Source organism: Stegastes partitus, unplaced genomic scaffold (assembly GCF_000690725.1).
Source record: "Stegastes partitus isolate 25-593 unplaced genomic scaffold, Stegastes_partitus-1.0.2 Scaffold2297, whole genome shotgun sequence".
Classification (NCBI taxonomy): Eukaryota; Metazoa; Chordata; class Actinopteri; family Pomacentridae; genus Stegastes; species Stegastes partitus.
Window position 1 is genome coordinate 177,531 of NW_007580028.1, and position 23,799 is coordinate 201,329.

General features: G+C 41.6%; 1 protein-coding gene across 1 annotated transcript in view; it reads left to right on the forward strand.

Annotated features, from left to right (window-relative positions):
* iqsec3a (IQ motif and Sec7 domain ArfGEF 3a) overlaps window positions 1-23,799 on the forward strand; it is a 119,788-nt gene that overhangs the window by 83,946 nt on the left and 12,043 nt on the right. Inside the window, exons 6-8 of the mRNA XM_008304712.1 lie at window positions 8,985-9,146; window positions 16,824-16,946; window positions 22,573-22,739. Coding sequence (XP_008302934.1) covers window positions 8,985-9,146; window positions 16,824-16,946; window positions 22,573-22,739 — 452 coding nt within the window. The remainder of the gene's footprint in view (window positions 1-8,984; window positions 9,147-16,823; window positions 16,947-22,572; window positions 22,740-23,799) is intronic.

Below are 23,799 nucleotides of genomic sequence, written 5' to 3' on the forward strand. Positions count from 1 at the left end.
AGTTTTTGAAAATTTGTTGTTAGGTATTAAACGAGACTTGACCTCAATGTGTTCAAATCAAACAGGTTCTGACACTCGTTATTATTAAGTTATTCTGTTGCTGGTTGAAAACGTGTATGTCCACTTTGGATGGCCTTTCACTTCAAAAGCTGAAAAAACATCCCCCTTTTTAAGATAAATAGACCATTCTAAATCATAGTCAGCTATGTGAAGAACTCACAGCATTCAAAAAAAGTAGCTAAAGAAGACGCATGGTTTTCATAGGACAGCAGTGAAAACAACTAATGAAGGACTTTTGGGAATCCTTAACCCCAACCACTGGCCAAGATAGGGTCATGTGAGTGTAAACACATTTTTAGGTCCAATACCAAACTTAAATCTACAACTCAAACACGTAAGCAAGATTCTGCAAAGATTGCGGCTTCGATCAATGTAAAAGAAAAAAAGATGGGAGGATGCAGGATGCAAGCTGCGGCATGAAAGATGAAGTACATCTGCTACCCTGACCTCCACACATCTCCATTTCCATATCGCTACATGTACACTTACTGCACCGCCAAGTGAATTATGTAGTGCAGATTTATCCAATATGGATGAAGAGACTAACTTTTAGAAAACCAGGGTGGCAGTTTATATGTAGAAAGTTTAGCTGCAAAATCTGAGCTAGTTACAATTTTAAAAAGAAGGTAACCTGGTCAGACTTTATAAAGGACATACAGTTTTTACAGATCTTGTGGTGTCTGCACACACTAGTAATGACTGGTTAATAAAAGCACTTGGATTTTTGGGGGGGTTTTCTTTTTAAATGACAGCTTACACAGCCTCTTGGTCTGTTTGCAAACTCACTTCTCATTCCTCTGATCACACACCTTGAAAGATAAGCCCACTTTTAATAAATTGGCTAAGAGGGAAGAGATAGATAGAATGAGGAAGCAAGAGCAAAAAATAAATAAAGAAGTACAGAGAGAGAGAGAGAGAGAGAGAGAGAGAGAGGGCAATCGGGCTTGAGGCTTATTAGTTCCACCAGTTCATATCCTCCCTCTAATACCTGCACTGTTGTATCCTTTGCATCTTAAACAGGGCTGTTTGCTTTGGGCTAGAACTTGGGTACTGCTTGATCATGCGGACCAAAACATTAAAAAAAAAAAAAAGAAGCTCACACATATGCACACAGCGAGGTAGTGTAAACTGCAAGCGTGCACGAGTGTGTGTTTGTTTTGCAGCAGGCGATCTATGCAGCATTCTTGCAGGGTGGGAAAGGGTTAGGGTGGAAAGTAAATTAAAGAGAGCAGAAGTTGTGCGTGTGTGTGTGTGTGTGTGTGTGCGCACACAGCAGCCCGCACACGAATAAAAGAAGACAGACAAGCGAGTGATGGAAATGGAGTGCCCAAGCAAGAGAGAACAACGGAAAGAGACACAAAAAAGGTAGACTGGGGAAAAGGTTGAGAGAAAGACCACTTGATAAAGTTTCCACCTCGAGTGTGGCCGGAATGACAATGACTCCATTATGTGAGAGGAGTGTGTGTCAAGGACGACGCCGTCACACAGGAGAGCTGCTACCAAAACCTTGAACAGGCGAACAGAGAGGGGACGACGGGTGACATTAATGACAGACTCCCGAGCAGATTTCGCCTTTTGTATGCATGACTTTTCCATTTAATACGGCTCAGTTAGACATGTCCTTAATTCACTTTTCTCCTTCACACATTCTGGTGTCGTGAAAGCATTGATTATACATCAGAGCCGCTCCCGGTCAACTCCCCGCCGCGCACGAAAATGGAGCACCATCACACCTTTATGAATTAAAGAAACTGTGGCATCGGTGGAGCTCTGGACTAACTTTTTCACGGGTAGCACCGGTGCAAGCAAATTGACCACATGATCTGGTCCATGACCCACACAGTTATTTTGGTACAGCACCGCCACAAGTAGTAATCCTAAAACTTCACTTTGCAAAACCTAGTTATGGATTGATATAAAGATTGATATCAGTCCTATAAACTGGTCAGGACTATTTACCACTTTTCCTTAAACACCTCACATCCAGGCTAAGGTAAATGTTACCCAGGGGGCTGCAGTTCACTTAGACAGCTGTGAGACCAAAAATTGGATAGATTTGGCCAACATGACGAGATTTTATCAACATGGGCTGCTTTCTTTGAGCGGAGCGTATTTTAAACGTCGGCCGATCATGTTCGTTTAATTGCAGGAAGCCAAAACGGAGACTGCTGCCAATATTCATTTGACTTTTTAGCTAAACATTGCCATTGTGATTGAGTCAGGTACATCTGAGTCCAACCCCTCTCTCTCTCCATATTCAGTTTTTTAAAAAATAATCCACTATGGCTAGATAGATATATTTTAACGTGACAGGCAGGGAGAGACAGACTGAGCCAAGAAGAAGAAAAACAACTACTACTTTCAAACACAATATCTAACACAGTAGCTGCCCGTGACGGTTGGAATGTCTCCAAATCAGCCTAATGATCATCATTCACTCGCACAAATGCAACCAGGTGAAATTTTAAACCCGCTTGAGAAAAGGTCACGTATGCAACCTTTTTGGCTGCAGTCTGAAGTCCTGGGCGTAGGAGATGTATGGTTGATAAATGTGAAAGAGAGACGCATGATGTGTTGAATAACGCAGGCTAATTAATGTAGCAAAGCCGAATTACTGGACAGGGATCCAGCTCCACAGAAAGCTGTGTGTGTGTATTTTGATGTTTGTGGGTGCTTGTTTGGGCAGACACAAACCTTTCCTGTATTAACATTCTGCCCTCAGTGCTAAATGACCCAGCACATAATTACAAACTCTGAAATCCAGATGGCGAACACAGGAAGCATTTCTAATTTCTCACGGAACCCAACACCTTTTTACCCTCATTTGCTCTGGATATTTAAAGAATACGGCACGCCATACTGTGATTTTTACAGTGTGAACCGATTTCACGAGCTCACAGAATGAACCGATCCTTGAAAACAAGTAACTTAAAGCAGCCTCTGCGCTGTAGATGAGCACCTTTGTAATATAACGTGTCATCAGATAGAGGAATTTGGGAGTGCATCCGACATATAAAAGTTGTAAACCGCCACTTTATCAAAACAACAATGAAAAAAAATGCCAACCTAAGGAAGCAAAAGGCCGCCATATCACTTATATTCTTACCCTCAGTTGCCTTCTCAGCAATAGCACGCCTGATTGACACGAGCGGTTGCGTGCAACAGCGAATCCACATTAGTGTAATGATTCTGGGTGTCGAAGCGTTCACAGGTACAACACGCAATCGCGTTTTCCACTCAGAGAAATGCACGGGGGCGCTAACCGGCCATCAATCTATCACTGGTTAGTAATGGAACAGAAATGTGTGCACCTGGAGAAATAGGCAACATGCAGCGCCGACAGTAAAGCACTTGTAAGGGTCATAAAACACGGTTCGGAGGTGCGGCCGCTGCACATCTGTCCATTAGCAATAAAATAGAGAGCCAATAAAAGTTGATATCGAGGTGGTGAGGGAGGGATATATTTATGACAGTCCAACAAGATGATGCAAAATGGGGGAAAATGAAGTGTGCAGCGAGGAGGCAAGAGAAGAGTGTGAAAGAGGAAGATGTCTGGGGCGTTTGTTCCAAAGTTTTCATTCTAGGGTGACATCTGGGTCCTGTCTGCCACCGTCTCCTCCTATTCCCCTGTTTTACGCCGGTGTGTCTCTTCATGTTGTAGTCTTGCTCCCTTCACACTTCAACCGCGTCTGTCAGAAACCCAGTTTTCTGTCTGTTGCTGTGAATCACAAGCTCAATCCTGCACGTCTCCTCAAAACGATCAAAAAAAGAAGTATTCGGTGTCTGTTTCCCCCCCAAAAAATTTGACTTGTGCTTTCTGAACTAGGAACTGTTTGGTCAGGGAACAATCTAGAAGAGGAAAGCAGAAATGATTTTTAATGCTCCTCACAGTATCAGCTCATGGCAAGTAAAGGATGATTAAAGGATGATGAATCACAAAGAACCATAGTGCTTTTGTTACCCTCTTAGCCCCAAGCAGTTTCTAGGTGTTTGCTGCTGCTGTCACATTTTTAACAGATTTTCACTCACGGCGGGGTCGTTTCTCAATAAAATATAAAAGTCCTGCACCACGGTGGGAAAAGCACAGCCATGGGTCCAAGTCTTAAAATGTCTTTTGTGCAGCATAACAAAGCTTATAATGACATAAATCCTAAAAAAGGGGGCTAAAAAGTTGAATTTCTGTGAATACTTTATTTACAAAATCTAAGAAAAATCAACATATTCAAGCTTTTTTAAAAGACCAAAGGTGTTATCATACTATAGATATATTACTGCTTAATTTTTTTATTTGTTTCCATGTCTTCTATGTGCTCTGGTTAAACAGTGCCTGCAGTTCAGCTGAGTTCAGCTAAATAGACCCTCCATTTTTGTGACGTGACCGTTGGTTTTAGCTGAGTCACTAATGACTTTCTGGTTGCACTGAGGAGAATATCATGACTCTGGTTTGAGCAAAGAATTTATTTTTGGTTAATTTTTAAATTAAGACAGGTGGAATATTGTGATTTTGATGAAATATTAGGATTTTAAGCTTTGATTTGTTTAGGTTACCTAACGGAGGAGCATGTCACAGAGGAATGTCAAGAACTGTCAGTTCAGACAGGACACTTTGTCAGGTTATAACCATTTATTTGAGATCACATACATTTAGCTGCTCGTGATGCTCTGGAACGATCTGCGCAAGCATGACACAGATAATCCCTGAGATCACAAACCCCCGCAGAGCCATGAATTTACAATTTACAATTTTTCGAATACAGTATGAACACGAGACCAACTAAACAGTCTTCACTAACAGAATCTAGATTACATAGTTCAAGGTACAATAATGAACCATCTGCAACCTGCAATCCCACGGTATGGGAAACACCGGGGTTATATGAGATTGAACTGTTTTTTAAAGGTGGTGGTTGATGAGGAGGAGGAGATTTGATGATCTGCAGAGGCTGGAGTAACAGCGGTGTGGTGAGCGTGAAGCGGGCAGAATGAATGAACGCTGCCTCAGTTATAAAGCAGCTAAGTGGGTGGGCTGGACTTTAGCAATGACGATTGGCCAGGAGGGGCCATGTGACCGCCTGACTCCGTGCCTGTCTGAACTAACGCGAAGCTCCATTTTTTATGATTTCTGACTCTGATGGCATTTTGGCAATTTTGGCACAAGACCTGCCTCCAGGTTCTGGGCTTCAGACACTTAATTTAGGCCCAAAGTCTCACACTTTAAATGTCCAGCATTCACCCCTTCATTCCTACAATTTACTTTGGATATTCTTGCATATTCCTTACTCAGAAACATAATGCCTGTGAAAATAATCAAGACAAAACTGACACTTTCCTTCAAAATCAAAGCACACACTACAGGACAGGTTTGATGAAGAAGGTACACTGCAGATGGGACATGAGTGGTGGTCTCCTAAACTGCCAACTTTGGGATTTTGTTACTTTTCTCACGACAAAAGGATTATTCTCAGCATTTAGAAAAGCACTTAATACAAGTGATTATCCAGGAGGGACAGCTTCATTCTGCATCACTCATCTAAATCTGTCCGTCTTGTCTCTCCTGCATAATTTCCCATTTTTCACCTCGCTATCCGCGCCTGATTACGAATAATAATCACCAAGTGGGATCCATCTGTTGTTGGGCAAACATCAAATGAGTGATATCTGCCAAATTCATTTGGCGAGACATCACCTTCAGCTGAGAGGTTGACTTAGAAGCTGAGGCTGTCGCAGCAGATGCTTTCAGGCAGTCTGGCCTGCGCTCGCCGTCCTCAGCCTCCTGTTCCCCCACATCTGCTCGCTCTCGTCCTTTTTCAGCCTCCTTCTTCTATCCTGCCCTTTATCCTCTCCTCTTCCCCTCTTCTTCCCTCTGTCCTGCCCTCGCCTTACTAAACCCATTAGCTGTGGTCACACACTCTTATGTAAAGGCTGTGGTTTAAACACTGTGGAAGGAACAGTGACAATAATGCGGCAGCTTCCCTACAGCAGCTACCCTCTGCGTTTAATAGGGTTATAAATAGTTAAGATATTACTCCCTTGTTCATACATAAGTAACTTCTGCTATGCAGTGAGCTGAAAATGATCATCTACAAGGATCATAGGCAGGGAGGTATAGTTTGAAAACAATGATTCATGGAAACCAATGAGATGTTTAGACTATTTTCTGAAGGCATAAGCATGGAAGTACACCTCATTGCTCAGCAAAATAGATGTTCACACAGACTACTCACGCATGAAACTCATACAGTCGCAAGGGAGCTTGTAACTATGAATCTAAGGGATCCTGTCAGTAGGTTTTGCATGCATTAGTTTGCTGAATTACTCTGCCCTTACAATGTATATGGCACTGCAGGTGAACAGCTATGCAGTGAGCTAAACACACTTGCAGTGAAGGTTAACGGCAGCAGTGCAGACCTTTTGAAGTTTTCACTTGAGGCGGCGGTGAAACGGTGAAAACTGTACCGACAGCCAATTCAATGATGTGACTGCAAATCAAAAAAAGATGAGACGCTATAAACCATAAAAGAGTCAGACCAGTGCTGAAATGACGGACGAGTTTGTTAAAAAAATGAGTTGGTACATTAACATGGAAGATAACAGAATGCAGACGAGGTGAGGTTGTCAGGTTAGTTTTACATGACAAAGAGACAAGTATCAGTTGTGAAAAGCATCAGAGCTGCATAAGAAGTACGGTGCAGTGAGGATTCTATTAAACATTCACAAGAGAAAAAGCAAAAAGGAGTGAAATGCATTAAAGTTGAGTGAGCGGTACCTTAAAATGTTATATGAGCAACACGTTGCAAATAATTTTCTGGGAGCAGAAAATAACATTTATGTACAAATTGACAATCACATTGCAGGTAACATGTCGTAATTATGTAATGTTTCAACAAGAGCACTGAGGAGTAAATAAAAAAATGAATATTTGTTTGGTCAGTGGCAGATAATACATGCTTGCGACAAAATCCATCCATTATCTATACACCACTTAATCCTCACTAGGCTCGTGGGGGGTTGGAGTCTATCACTTAGGGTGAAGGCAGGAGACACCCTGGACAGGTCACCAGTCTATCACAGGGCTACACTTAGAGACAGACAACCAAGCATTCACACCTGCGGACAATTTAGAATCACAAATTAACATGTCTTTGGACTGTGGGAGCCAGAGAACCCAGAGAGAACCCACGCTGCACGAGGAGAACATGCAAACGCCACACAGAAAGATCACAGGTGTCCTAACCAGGACTCAAACCGGGGATCTTCTAGCTGTGAGGCAATGATGCTAACCACCGATCCACCTTGCAACCCTAGTACAAGGGATGGCTAGAGCTAGAGAGAGCTCAGAAATGCCTTCTGTACAGTTTAACACAATCACGATGCCACACATTATAAGATGCAAAAGTTGAATTTCATTGATTGTTGATAATGTGACTGTTGGAACATTTTTTTTTCTTTTTACTGAATCTAGTGAGATCAAACCATAAATTTTTATGCATTTTCAAATGAGACATGTAGAAAAATTTTGATGAAATAATAACATTTTCGGCTTAGATTCCATCAGTTTTTCAGAGCGAATCATTCATCACACATGATCAGTTAAAAGGCCAGTGAAAAGTTGCAAATCATACAATTCTTTCTGCTTGTTACAGATTCTTTCTTTGATACATGATTTGATTTTGCCATTTTTTAAAAACATAACCTGCCTTTCAAACCCACTGCCAAGTTTTGATTGCTTAGCAGTAAAATACTGGTTTATAGACTTGTTATTGAGGTTACTGCTGATAAATCCAGTTTGTGGCTAAGCTTGGTCATGCTACAGTTACAACTTAAGACCATGTTACAATTAAAATGTTGACTGAGTAAGTGATGTGCAATACATTGATCTGCACTATTAAATACTAAACCTTCTGGCATCAAAAACTCAATTTGCTAACTTGTCTAGTCAGTGTTCTGACTTGAGGTGGCATTCACGTGAATTTTTTTCCATTGTATTGACACCATGTGAAGTGATCGACTCATTGATGTCATCATTAATTATAACAGTGTCATTAGCCTTTATCATAGCAAGCTACAAAATATCAGCAAATACCCCTGAGCTTTGTTGCCTTTGGGTATTTGTCACTATGGGGTAAACAACTGAGTGTCACTTATAAAGCGTGTAGTGTATGAATGAACAAGGGAGTAAATCGCTTTGACGTCAAACTGTTTATATGACTATTAACCATCTTCAAAACTGTAATTTTTTTTATTTTTTTGACTGATTTACAACTTTCCCATCCGCCTGTGGTTTTTATTAATCACCCTGGACAGACTTGGCATAGATAATCCCTCACAGTGAGCAAAATGTCACAAACTTTACAACAAACAAATGTCAAACTTTTACTAATCTTTGCTCAGTCCCAGTGTGTTAAATACTACTTGGGAGAAACACCGAGTCTTTGAACACAAACAGGGATTCAGAGCTGCATCCCAAATCAGCCATTATGATCGCGGAAATACCCTCTAAATTTAGAGCGTCGAGCTGTTTAGTGGTTGTTAATGAATGTTGTAATTCGGCGAATACAGATGAGATTTCTGCCCTGTTTGTCTTTGCACTTTATCAGTCTCCACCCACAGCGTGCAGGTGGGCACGGTAAGCACCCCAAAGTACAGAGTTTCCTATTAGCACAATTCTTTTTTTTTTTTTTTTTTTGCAGCTCTCAGATGTTATTGCAATAAATAAATGATAAACACATAAAATATGGAGCTCCACTTTGCATTGATGTGGTTTGGATCTGTGTCACGCCTACACCTGCCAACAAACTGACTTATTACTGCTGCTGATTGTGGTTAAGTATCATCATCTGTCACGGTCTACTATCACCAACATGTAGTGCATATAGTGTTGCAGCGCTAATCTTTTTTTTCATCCATTTATTCTTTTTTCTCAGAAATCCCGACAAGGGCCTTCAGTTCCTGATCTCACGAGGCTTCATCCCGGACACGCCCATCGGCGTGGCCCACTTCCTGCTGCAGAGGAAGGGCCTGAGCCGACAGATGATCGGAGAGTTCCTCGGCAACAGCAAGAAGCCCTTCAACAGAGACGTCCTGGAGTGAGTAGGATTTCATACATTATTTCCAGAAATCGTTTTAGGTGATTCTCCTCGGTAATCCCTCCTTTTTCCTGGAGATCAGGGGTCGGGGTCAACTGCCGCCCCGGATTCGATAGGGGATTTAACACATGGAAAATCCTCAGCCCTATTAGTTACAAGCTTTGCACAGGTTTTACAGTTTAGACATTTTTCTGCCCTCGCTCGAGGTCTAATGATTTCCCGAAATCCAAATGTGAAACCTAAATTATAACTTCAGTATCCACTTACGTCAAAGGTGTTATTTTTCCTGACAGAGACATTTCATTATATTTCTCAGTGTGATAAACACGCTGAAAACAAGGCAGAATTGAAGTGTCACGATCCAACAAATAAGCCCTTATCTGATTCTTGTAAATGCAGGCTGACTTGCAGTGCGAGAATTATAGAAGAAAAAGGAAAGAGCTGATAAGGCAAAAATAAAATAACAGAATTTCCTGCCCTTTGAAAGCTTCCTTCGTGTTTTGTCACATTAATATTAAAGCCACAGTTGCTGTTACATTGACATCATTATATCAGATGGGAAGGAAGACACAAGGAGCAATTTAACCGTCATCCGATAATGTAAAGATTAACTTGGAGATTTCATAACCCACAGTCACCACTTAGAGCACAGAAAGATGCACTGTGTGGATTCGATAAAGTGCTATTGTGCTGCTATGTCATGCATAAGCATATATGGGTACAAGTTCAGAGGTGCTTCCAAAGGTGGCCTGGGGGGGACCACAACCCCAGATCGGAAAGGTCAAATTTATTTGCCGTATGTCCAGGGTTCAGTTAACTACAGCGTCCAGGCACAAGTAAAAGCAGCATTAGATGACTGCAACAGCTTTTTATATGATGAAGCGTACACACAGTCCTCAACACATTAACAAGAGCTTCCAGTGTGTACATGGAATTAAATGACCCCTGACATGGAGACAGCATTGTTCAGGATCTAACAGTGAACGACTTCTCTACACTTCAGAGTCACAGTTTATCGGTTGCAGATTAGTCGTTTGTTCCACAGCTGAATCCTGAGTTCGAAGCGGGAAATTTGAAGCACTGATTTTGTCATTTAGCCAAAGTACGGCCACAGGCTGCCCAGTCACAATGAAAACATCTGTTATTGCACCATAATTGGCTCGAGTTACTAAGTTATCATTGCACATGGGCAGAATTTTCAGTGTCAATATCACAGATAAACTATGCACACCTATATCGTGTCAATAGGTGAACTATAATACATTTTCTCCTGGGCCACTGTGACAGACTGGTGAGCTGTCCAGGATGTACCCTGCTTTGCCAGTGTAAAAAAAAACAATTGGATGGGTAGACATATGCAGATATTTAAGAATTCATACCAGCCTGTTATACCTGTAATCGAGGTGTATAATATGTGTAAAGTATAACGTTCATGATTTTTCTAAAGATAGCATTAATTTCAGACTAGCTGGCACATTTTAGATTTCAGAGTGTTGAAGTGCAACTAAATCAAAGTGCACTTTTTTTTATCTGCTACAGCAGCCACCAACCAGTACCAGTACCAGGCCGTGGGTCATTTGGTACCAGGCTGCACAAACGGTTTTTTGGTTTATTTTATTTCCAGCGAAGTCTGCGCAGTTGTTTTATTTTGAAAAATGACAAGCTTGTCTTCCCATCACTTCCACCTGTGCTTATTTCTCACACTTGAATCTGTCAGTTTTCATGCCCGCTGTCACAATGAATTAAGAAACACATCGAGATAGAAGAAAAAGTAAGTACATGTTTAGCAATAAAAAGTGATTTTATTTGTTTGACGCTTTTTTAATGGGAAAAAATGATTTGTATTTTGTTATGTGGGCAAAAGCGGTCCACGGTGCAAAAAAGCCTAGGGCCCACTGTGCTATAGCAAACATATCTGCTCTGTGAATCCCTTGAAAAAAATCTGACACCAAACAGGAGAAGTTTATATTAAGAATTTTTGGTCACATGAAGGTTTTGCATTTATTTTTTGGGTCAGTGCATAAATGGATGCAGCCAATCAAATCTTGAGTGAAGCTTTAACATCAGCGTTCCGTCACAGGCAGACAGCAGCCTGCTACACAACACCTTTTCTTCCTTGTCATTCGTCTTACAAACACGTCTTTTCCTTTGCACCTTAGCTTCTTGAACGAGCCACTACGAAAACCGAGGAGAAAGGACGAGGCTCCGTTGCTAATCAGCCATTCAGCTGCAGCGCCATTAAACAGCATGTAAATGTATTTGCAAATGTCACTTCGGTCCACTTAGATTCCAGTGCGGTCGCCGCTCTTCAGAATCACTGCTAACAGCATGCTGTCTTCCCATGACATGTAAGCTACAAGTTTGTTTACTTTGTCTCTTGTTCCCTTCGGTGCACCGGCACGCTGGCAGGCGGCCAGCTGCTGTCAGTCAAACACAGACACAACACGGCCCACGGCGGAGGCAAAAAAGAAGCTCCTCTCATATTTCCCCGAGGACCTCTTTTATTGTGTGTTTTATTAAAATGAAAGACTATTAATGTGAGCTCAGCTAGAAGAAGGATGGCTGAAGTAGAAGCAACAGAGGTATCCTGACTTTTAAGCCACTCATATGGTGCAAGCTTCAAAGATCTTTTGCTTCCTATGATGCACTTTAGTAGAGTCAGATCTGGCCTTTTAGCGATCCGAGTCCCTTCTATAGCTTCCAAACTGTTGCATCCTCCTATATGGCACCGTCTTTTTCTCAGTAACACGCCCAGATCACATCAGGTTTACTATCTGTTGCTACTCCAGAGTCATACATACGGTTCTTTTCACGTGTTTTATGTGAAGCCACCATGCAGAACATTAAGGTTCTTTTTATTTCTACATATTCCACAACATATTGTTTGATCAGAAGCTGCACAACTTTAAGCATTTACACAGAGTTTGTAATTAACTGGTGTATGTTCATATATATTTAAAATCTGCTTTCGACTGCAGTATGATGTGTTTATTAAATGTTAGTGTGCTGCTGATGAATACTAGGTCAGGACAGAATCAGTAAAGTGTTCATCGAATAACACATTTATTATCAGTGGCAACGGATTTAAAAAGCTATTTTTTCAAATGAGCATTATTCGGTGTGTTTTTTTTAACCTTTTCTGAACAGACAGGGGGAAAAAAATCCAATAAAACACAGATGAACCGGAGGGTTGGAGACCAGGAACATGCGTCTTGAATAAATACAAAGACACTGCGGCACACATGCGTGCACACATGACTCACTTCAGCCCTGTGAGTTTCATTCCAGGTCATTAACCTGATTGCTGTTATTTGCTTTGAAACTGCAGAGGTCATTTTCTCTCTCCCCCATGCACAGTTATTTCCATCTTTCAATACGCACCTTCCTTGATGTCAGTAATTGCCTTTTTTATTCTATTACATTCCCCCATTCACCAATTACCTCTAAATTTGCATATCAATTCAAGGAGGTTCCGCAGATCTCTCTTTCATCCTCCTTTTTTTTTTTTGCACAAGTGGCCGAACCGAGACGACACTTTCCGTTCTCCGCAAGGTCACACACAAACATGACATAGCACTCTACCGAGTTGTTCGTCACCCTCATCTAATATCTATATTTTCTTAAACAGGCACCGTCACGGTTCCGGAGACGTTTTATTAACAGGATTATGCTCTTAAGGCTTCAAACTCTCAATTCGCAAGCGCAGATATACTCGCGGCGCAGGTGACATTGGGATATATAGACGTATATTTTCCCTACTTTCCCGGCAGCAGTCAAACAGCGGCGGCCCGTAATGGAAGTGATGTTGAAGAGGAACATCATAGGAGAGTGCAAAGTGTGCGAGAGAGCACTTTCGATAAAGTGTAGTCACAGGAGAGCGAGTGAGGGATAGCGGTCTAATGTGAAAATCACTCATGGTGATTTACTGAGCCTGAATGTGTGAGACTGTGTTGGGGGAGCTTGTGAACGCATGTGTATTTGTGTTTTTCTTCTCCAGTCTCTTGTATTGCTGAACCTCCCTCCTTTCCCTTCCTATAAAGTAAATGGGGCCTCGTTCTCTTCTCATTTCTTCAAGCATAAACAACAATAGTTAAAACGTCTTGGGTCAATTAAGCCAAATTGTGCTTATAGATTCAGGTTCCCAGAAATGTGGCACCCAGAGGACTCATTTACTGATAATGTAGTTTACCTATTCAGCATGAAAAATGAGATCAGTTTGAACCTGTCATGTCCTTATTGGCTGCTCAAAATATGGCGCCATGTGGCTTTGTATTTCTTTTCATTTTCACGTGTTTGCGCCAATTGAAGCTGTGCTATATGGACAGATGTTTTCCATTTTCCTGCCAGGTAACTGTGTGAAATCCAACAACGTGCACATGTGTTCTGTGCATGTGTGGTCTCCCATGCGTATGTTTTATCATGTTAGTGTGTGTGTGTGTGTGGGGAAGCGATGCGAAGGGGGGAGGAGAGGGCTGATGTACTTAGGCTAGAGAGCATCTCGTCTGACATTACATAAACAAGGAGTGACAGCCGGGGACGGAGGAGAGGGAGGTGGTGGAGCGAGGGAAGTGAGTCATGAGGAGGGCGATCAGAGAGGCCCGACAGTCAGGGGAGTTGATCAAGAGGACCATCAAGCCAGGCTTACTGTACTATACGCTTAACCTTTGTAAGCGCTGTGTTAGGAATGTGTGTTTCTTCTTTAAATCCAATCTATGTTGGCTAGAGACACAGTTCAAACAATGTATTGTGTATTAGTTGCATCAGCTGTATGAAAGCAGTGCTGTCACCTCAAAGCAAGAAGGTAAGAGGTTTTTATGTGTTGTGAGCTGGTCAATAACATGCAAGGTGCTTGACAAAAAACAAGTCCTCAGTGGTTGCAAAGATATTTAGCGGCATCAAGTGTATCACAGTGCTTGTATCATGACAAGACAGACCATAAATAAGAATCATTGCAATAGAAGTAATAGCATAGTGGTGTTGAGAAACCACAGAAGTATTGGTTCTTTTTACAGTCACACATTGGAAAGGAATGCATTTGTAAAAAAAAAAAACAAAAACAATTTGGCCTTTGCGTTATTAAAATGAACTTTTTTTTTCTTGTGATTTTGCAACATATTATCTGTAACTCCAGAAAACAGAGGAAATCTGTAAGAGATTGGTTTAAATAATTGTTCATTTTTCTGTCATTAATATACTTACATTTTACGTCTGCAAATATCTGTAAAATATTTTTGCTGATTCAAATGCAGAAAAAAAAATTGTCATTTGGCAGAGAAAATCACCATGTATTGAAATACCTATTTTCAATGTGGACATTATTTACAGTGTTATAAATAAATATTATACATACATGTTCTTTTAAACAACAGCAAATATTTGTAAATATCTTTTTTTTGCTGAAGTTGTATAGACATGTTGATAAACTACAGAAGTATTGCTTGTTCTCCTCTCCTCTCCTCTCCTTCAGGGGTTTATTTTGGGCTCCCTCCTGTTCATTATATACATGCTACCCCTGGGGCATAGCATGCATAGACATGACATTGATATCTGCTGTTGTGCAGATGACACCTAATTGTATCTCCCATTAAAGCCCAGTACCACTGAGGTCTCTTATTATGGCCTGCCTTGCTAAAAATTAAAAATTGGATGTTTAAGAATTTCCTTCAGCTAAATGATTCCAAATCTGATGTGTTCATAATTGACCCCCCCTCAGGAGCAGCTCTAGCAGCATTAACAATTTCGCCTCTAATCTGGCTTCCTCATCAAGTAATGTTTGTATAAACTTTGTTCTTTTTTGAGGATCAGGTGACCAAAGGGAAGCAGTCTTGTTTCAGATCAGGTCATTGCTCTCTTCTGCAGACTCAGAATAGGTCATTCATGCTTTCATAACCTCCAGACTTACCAATTGTAACGCCCTTTATTCTAGTATCAGCAAGCGAAACATCCAAGGACGGCAGTCTATACAAAATGCTGCTGCCAGGCTTTTAACACTCACCAAGAGAAGCAACCATATTACCGCAATCTTTGCTGCCTTTCACTGGTTGCCAGTGAATTGTAGAATTGACTCGAAGATCTTACTGCTTGTGTTTAAAGCCTTGAATGATCAGGCTCCTGCCTACATCTGTGATCTGTTAACTCCCTATGAGCCTCATCACTGCCTGAGATCCTCCAGCAGAGTCCCAGTGATGGTTCCAAAGCCTCGACTTGTCACTAAAGCTGATCGGGTCTTTGCTGTTCGATCCCCTCAGCTGTGGAGCTCTTTGCCTCCAGATCTCAGTATGATGTAGAAATAGTCTGTGCTGTAGTAATGTCATAGTTAGAATATGTTGTGATTATGTCGTGATTGGAAAGCTGAATTAGTGATACACATGGGACAAGTGATAGCTGAAGTAGTAACGCAGAAGTAGTAGTATAGGACTAGTCGTAGTAGTTGTTCCAAAGTGACTTAAATAGTGGTAGTGGCTGGAGTAATAAAGCTGTGGACACTAGACACGTATGAGTAGGAATGTTGTTACTTTAGTAGTAATTTAGACAAGTCTATAGTAGCAATGGTAGAAGTATGAGAAGGAGCAATTGTTTCAGTAAAGTTGGAGACCTGGAAGTAGTTCTTGGTTCTTTTAGTGGTGGTAAAACTAGCAGTAAAATGAGTAATAGTTGAGGGCGTTTCTATTGAGAGCAGATTTTGCTCTCATGTTGTGGTATTCACTGTGTAAAGTAGTACTGTAGACTCAGCTATCTGACTCTTTTCTGCTGGAGCAGCATGTGTCACAGTCAAGTACTCACCTCATTAACTCGCTTTGTTCACAGTAATCCATCTTAATGTAGTGTGTGTGTGTGTAGGGGTGTGTGTGTGTGTGTGTGTGTGTATCCCAGTGTTTCCTGCAGTACAACAAACAGAAAAGATCAGAGGCAGATGGCGATGTCTTGACACGGCTGCTGTATTTTTTTTGAGGATTTGGAGATCAACTCCATCATCTCTCCTTTGAACACGCTGTCCATAACTAAAGAAAAAAAAGAGATTAATTCGTCTTGAACCAGTGTGGGTAGCATTGAAGTAAACCACATGAAAGTCAATCCGAATGAGACTTTAATTTCATAGTTTGATTATCATTCCACTTTGTACCTCGACAGAACACCTCACATCAAAGCGAGGAGAACTTTAAAACCTCCCCATCCCATTTCCAAAGTCACCTTTCACTTCAAACCTCATCTCACCTCCAAATTGCCCACGTTGTATTTATCCTTCCACCCCCTCCCCGAACTCGTCGGACGGGATATTTTGCTTTTTTTAATTAAAGTCATTAAGCCGGGGTTGCCAGGTAATTGGAGGATTTTCTGCTCTGAGGCATTGTGTGTATGTGCATGCTTTGGCAGCTGTGGCACAGAGAAGATAGCCGGGCCCGGTCTTATCCCTGGTGTCCGTGCGTGGCTAATGCCTGCAGCAAACGGAGGGCTGCTGTGACTGGCAAGCAGATGAGTGAGCCTTCTGCTTCTTTTTTATCTTGACTTCCCATCCACAGGTTCACCCAGCCCACCGGTGAAGGTGCAACCACCGCCATCATATTGACAAACTGCCATGAATTTTGCTGTGAATTTTATTAGATTTTCCTCCGCCTTGTGTCTTCCTCCCTACTACCCTTTCCTTATCTCATCCTTCTCTCTCTCTATGCTCCACAGCTGTGTGGTGGATGAGATGGACTTCTCAGGCATGGAGCTGGACGAAGCACTGAGGAAGTTCCAGGCCCACATTCGCGTCCAGGGAGAAGCCCAGAAGGTGGAACGTCTTATCGAGGCCTTCAGGTACTCATGCAAGCAAGAGTCTGGGTTTATCAGCTGCAGTTTGCACAGACTTCTACAGCTTTGGTTCATGTTTTCTGTGTCATTTTGGCATGACAGATGGGACTAAATATTGCAGCACCCACACTTCTTCGCTGCCACTGGCATCGAGGAGAGGCACAAATTAGAGAACAAAACAGGCACACGATTCACCTGCAGTTGAACCTGAATATGAATGAACTGCACATTGCATTTTCTTTTTTAACAGTTTCATCTTGTGCTTCCTCCCACTATCAGCAGCAAACATCACAGGATTTTAAGCTTGGCGGTTGGATGTTTGTTGCAGATTTCCAAAGCTATTTTTTAAATTACAGTTCTTGGTCTTTTGTATCAGAGAATTTCATACTGATCCAAGATAGAGAAGGAATCCAACTATGAGCGGCACGATCAAAAGGAAAACGAATGGGATGCTTATCTTGAAGTGAAATAGCTCCCGACACTTTTCAATCCTTTTGACAGTTTGCTAAACCCTTGTTGGTGATGGTAAATGGTGTTCGTCTACTCTAGGTACGCTAGCCTTTGCAGCTTACATTAGTTAAGTAGTTTACTACCTTCACAAAACCTCATGCTCTTGATATTTGGTGTAGTATTTACCCACTCTGGAAGCCCATGCTAGCTTGCTACATCACAGTGCAAGCTAATGTTAGCAGTGCTGTTGTGCTTTCTTGAATTTGTGAGGCATACAAACCACTCGGCATTGTTTGTCGATAAACTAAGCAGGGTGGTTTGGTTAGAATGAATTTTCTTTTACATGGATAATTAATGGATGTTCGCTCGTCGCCTGAGGTTAAGTCTGCAGGTTCAATCACAGTTATGAGCGGAAAATTTTGAAAGAAATACCCCTTATAAAAGATTCTTGTTTAAATAAAAGTAAGTTTGCAATATTAAAAAGTTAGCCAGAGACGTCGTTTTTGGACAAAATTGTGAAGCTAATGTTCGTTTAATTAGCTAGCTACTGTATTACGTCAAGTTGCTGCCACCGAAGTTTTCCAAAGTAGCAGGTCTAACGAGCTCATTAGCCAACAGTTATTTTGTGAATATGTATCAAACAACTCTCACAACACATAAAAAAACATTAATCGCTACTCATCAGGTTAGTGTGGCTACATAACCGTTTATCTGGTTCAACAAGTAGAGAAACAGCTGAACGGACTAACTAACAAATGTTTGTCAACTCCAAAGAAAAGTCTATTTTATTACGTACAAACATAAGTAGACATGAAAATCTCATATTGGCGGAGGTTTTTTTTTTTTTAGGAGTGTTGCTAAAGCTTGCATTGCTAATGTAGCTGTTTCCCTTTTCTGTGGAGGAAACAGGAACAGAAATCATCTCCTTGGCGGAGGGTGTATTTTACTAAAATTTTGTCAATAATCGTAGATGCTGGGTGGTAGCACAGTGCCTGAATCCTATTAAGTGCGGCTTAACTTAAATGACACCAGCAACATCTGGACCGTCGACAAAATCAAGGGTCACCATGTAGACCTGCTCAAATGTTGATTTATTAAATTTGCTACAGTTATCATTGTAAAGTGCATATTTTCCAGAAAGAAATCCAGTCGCTCAAGCCTCAATGAACACACTCACAAGAACCAGAGAGATCTGACCATGTCTAAATGATATATCACGATTGTAAACATTGTTATGCAGGGAAAACAGATGCTGGATGAGAGCATTTATCATGGTGTAGGATATGTAAAGTAACCCTTATGTAGTATCATCTATTTTCTGCTGTAACTCCAGGTGTGTTGATATTGGAGTGGGTGTTCCAAAAAAAAAAAAAAAGAAAGAAGACATAAAAGAAAATGAAAGTGTCACTCACGAACTTCCTCTGGGCCAGACTTCTCTTTCAGTGCTTTAAGATTCAATTCACAGGTTTTTTGATCACAAAATACGCCGACATCAAGCAACATGCTGAGAAGTACAGATGTGATTTTTGTGATTTGTCTTTTGTGTGATGTCAGTTCAAGCTGCTGGTTTTTTTTTTCTTTTTTGTCCAGGAGCACTGCTGCGTAGCACAGAGGGAACATGAAAACATGCACTGATGTTCTTGCACAAACATGCTTCACCACTTCAGCACTGGAGAGGTCATATGTGGACATATCTGCACATGAATCCTTTTTCTATACACTTTTCTTTCCGCGTGGCTGCACTGAAAATGTTGACAAGCCATCCCCCCCCCCTCCATCTGAATACACCCTGCAACGCTTTTCTGGCCACAAATTGCGACAGGGTGACAATTTGCGGTGCAGCTGTGGCGCTGTGTGTTAATGCTAACTGTTTGCCGTCGCCCCTCTCGAGTAACAACCACCTGTCACAGTTGTCAAGGTGCCCAATGAGGAGAAAAACGGCTGCATTGTCATAGTCGGTGGGCAGGGGAGCTTTGGCACAGCTCATGTTTGGACATCGGGCCGGCGCTGCGTGTTATCAGGAGCAGGAGAGGCGAGGAAGAAGAGGGAGGGGAAGGGAAGGGAAGGGACACGAACTAGGAAAGGAAGGAAACGAGGAAAAAGAGGGAGGATGGTTTATAAATAACCAACGTTGCGTAACCGCCACTGCCTCTATGTGCCTGCCTCCCCTCCTCCTGGGCTTTGAAATGCCTCCAAACACACACACACACACACACACAAAGAAAAAGAGAAATCTCCAAAGTAAGTGAAGGGGATTTGAAGCAGCAGTGAAAAAAAAAAAAAAAAAAGAAGCGAGGGGGTAAAGTGAAAAGCAGCCAGCAGCCTCGGTATCTGCTGCGTCAGTGTACTAATGAATGAGCAAATATGAACCAGCTCCCAGTGCTGCAGATATGTTCCGTTTATATTCTGCATTCCAGTGTAGTATCTTTATTTACTCGTTCGACAATCACTGCATTTTCTGCCCCATATATCGCAGTTATTACAGATAAGGATCGTGCAGCTTGTATCATTTTGCCCTCTGAGGAGCGCGTAATGACTGACGGATTGCACCGTCTTTAACAATCTGTAGGAAAAAGCAGAAGTTGGTCTGGGGAAAAACAGCCTGACAAAATCATTCACTGAGAAGACATCATGTGTCATTTTACCCTCTCATTTCTGTTTGGCGCTTCGTCGGTGTGCGGAGTAAGAGCACCCTCGGAAAGCAGCGTAAATGGGGGGTTTTTCACCACGCGGTGCTACATTAGGATTCACAGACAAGGGTGTAATTAGTGGTTGCTGTCGAGTCACGGTTTGCAGACACTGAGATGCGAATGAGCATCTGTGTGCTCTGTGATTATCATGTTAAACAAATACTGCAAGAGGGACTCCGCAAACACAAGAAAACATTTTATTTATGAGATATATGCACACCAATTAGCAACAGTCTTCAGTAGGGGGTGAAGTGTGTAATGCTGATCTTTGCGTTACGTTGCATTGTTCTGCTGGAAAAAAAGGTTGGGTCCTGCCATTCATGTGGATGTCACTGTGACACTTAATGCCCACCTAAACATTATTCCAGACTAAACACAGCCTCCCCGTGGCAACAACACACCCAAATGCCAGCAGATTCCTCCAGCAAGAGAACGACCTTTCAGATTATACGACTTTGATCATAAAATATTTTGTATGAAAACGATACCTCTCCAAAACTTTAATAGGTCTGTTGACCTGTTGATGGGTGAACACATAAACCGAGGCTCTGCTTATACATATTACAACCAACTACCTCACGGTTAAAACCGATGGCGCTGTACAAAGTGGTTAAAACATACTTGACATGACACTGGAATGGAAAACCAAGATCAGGCTTAGCTCCTGAAATCACATTACAACCGCAAACTTGTGTCATATAATTTACTGAATTCATATCTTCATTTGTTTTTCCGGCCCTTTTTTTTTCAAGTCTCAATTCTCCCAATTTGAGCTTTGATTGCTGCATGAAACTAATCTTGCTGCACCAAAACTTGCTACTACATCCAGGTTGGTTTTAGTGTTGCAGTCGTCATGTTCGTCTCAAAGGACCACAGTTTGCACCACCACACCACCAAAATTGCTCATAAATGGCTCGAGGATCACGACCAAGAGCTCAAAGTGTTAACCAGGCCTCCAAAATCCCTGGATCTCAATTCCATCAAGCATCTCTGGGATGCACTGAACCAAACCCAATCCATAGAGGACACAGTCCAAAGGTTCCACTGCTAACATCTCTTTAACACTGCACCCCTACACGTCTCATGTCCATTACCTGACAAATCAGAGCTGTTTTGGTGGCACAAGGGGGTTCTACACAATATTAGGCAGGTGGTTTTAATGTTGTGGCTGACATGCATGTTCGCCCATACAAGCTTTGTGTTTGCTTTTCAAGATTAAAAACGTATTAAAACAGCGCAAGAAGGTTTGAACCTACATGTGCACACCGAAATCTGTGTCTTTACTCAATCCCGCACAGACATTAGATTCTAATCATGCGGCTCAGTGGGTCAGCAAAACACTGCAACAGCCTCAGTATGGAAATGATGACTGATTACAGTAATGATTACAGTATACAGTACACTCCAACGCCAAGCCCATAAAGTCCACACTCATCTTTTTTTTTTTCTTTCTCCTCCGTATAAGGCTTCTTTGATTGCTCATACACAGATGTGTTGTATTATTCATGCCATAACCTTCCACTATCCATACACCTCACAGCGAGAAGAATATATTTATCCCTGCACTCCAGGCTCTACTTTCTTGAACGCACACACACACACACATATATATAAATATATATATATACATGCAAACACACAAAGGAGGCGTCTAGAAATCTGCTACTTTCATGGCTTCCATAAGCACACAAAGCAGCTGCATTTCCGTTCTACACTTTTATCTCTGGGATTTTTTTTTTGGAGCTACATCAAACTGAGCCTGTCCTCTGTGGCATTTGTTTGCAGAAAAGGTGCCTAGGTAAGGGATTTCATATTTCAAAATGTATATTTCTTCTCGCCAGCACAATGACAACCTGCATAAATCCAGCAACCGAGCAAATAAATGGCTAAAAAGGACTGGGTGGACTTTTTCAGCATTTGGGTCGCGGTGTGCAAATAAGCGACGAGGAGGGTGGATCTTCTGAAACGACCTTCTTTGAATCATTTTCCTCGAGCGTTACAGCCGACACCCTTAGTTTGCTGTGGAGCTCGTGTAAGCGTGTAGAGCTTCTGCACCGTCACCTGCTGTGTAGTTCATTGCTGCTAAAGGGCAACAGCTTCACATGAAGTCACGAGCAAAATTAAAACCATAACTCAGCTCGTGCCGCAATGTTTATGAGCATGTTGAAGGATGAGTTCAGCTCCTGAGGAAAACACATTCATACGTTATCCCTTCCTGTCCCATACGTTTTTCTAATTCATCTCTCTGTGTGCTTTTTAAAAACATTTTTATCTTCCGTCTCCTCCCTCTCTGTCACCTCTACATGTATGTATGCTTTGTCATAAGCCATATCTATTACCACATGCAATCATCCCCATCCTTTCCATCATCTTTCCCGCCCACCTTTAATCTCATCCCTCATCTCTTCTTACATAAAACTTTTTATTGTTCTCTTCCTTCTGCCACCTCTGATTTTTTACCGTTTCCTGCCCCTTCTTGTTTATACCCACAGCCAGCGCTACTGCATGTGTAACCCCGACGTGGTGCAGCAGTTCCACAATCCGGACACCATCTTCATCCTGGCCTTCGCCATCATTCTGCTCAACACAGACATGTACAGCCCCAACATCAAGCCCGACCGCAAGATGTTGTTGGAGGACTTCATACGCAACCTACGAGGTAAGCAGCACAGCTTTGCTTGCATGTAAAGAGGCACATGAACCCTCTGAACTCCAGGCAGTTTCTGCACTTTTTTCACTCACTGTGGGCTCATTTTTCACTGGAATATGAAGTCCTGCACCAGTATGGAAACAGCACAACCATGAGTAGAAGTGGAGTAGACGAATATGGTTCGTGTGCAGTGTGACAAAGTTGTAATTCTGTAAATAATAATAAAAGAAAATATGAATAATAAGAGTTAACACGTACTGCATTTTTCTCGGTGCCCACATGTTTTACCAATACTGGGGAATAATGGTGCCTCCATTCACTCTGCATAAACACAGTGTGCAGTTTGCCAAAGTTCCTGAATTTGTGTCACTTTTTTAAATTTTTGTCTTCACAGTGCAACATTTATCAAATGGAACATGTAAAATAAAGACATAAGCTTAAGACTTGACAAGAGAGGAGTAGTTTAAGTACCGTCAGAAAGTTGCTAACTCAACAACTGAGCCATCTGAGAAGGGTCGAGGTGGTTTTCTTGTTGGTTCACACTGTGAGCATCCATCCCACAGAAGTGTCTTTAAAACAAAAATCTTTTCAGTTGCTCTGTGTCCGAACCCAACATGTTTACCTCCATGACATGGACAAAGAATTTATATCAGGGTAGATGAGAAAAATCAATAACAGGAGGTACAAAGGTTTGCTCTGTCCAGCACGATACATTACCCGACATTCTCGTTGTTTGTGTCATGTTAGACATTCAAATTGACTTCTGAGGCTTCGGAGGAGTTATGCTATGTAATTAATCAGACACAACATAATGAAATACAATGCAACAGAGGGGACGAAAATTGAAAGACATAGAAAACATCCCATAATTAGACTGTAGTTTATGGCTTTCAATTTCATTTTACTGTATGACACAAGATGTAAAAAAAAAAAAAACAGTCACCAGCTGCTGTTATATATTGTTTGTGACTGACTGTCAAAAGGTTCTGTTTGAGTTAGAGAGGAATGTTTTGTGACTGTTTTCCATCAGATTGAATGTTACAAAATGAGATAGGATCAGAAATACTCG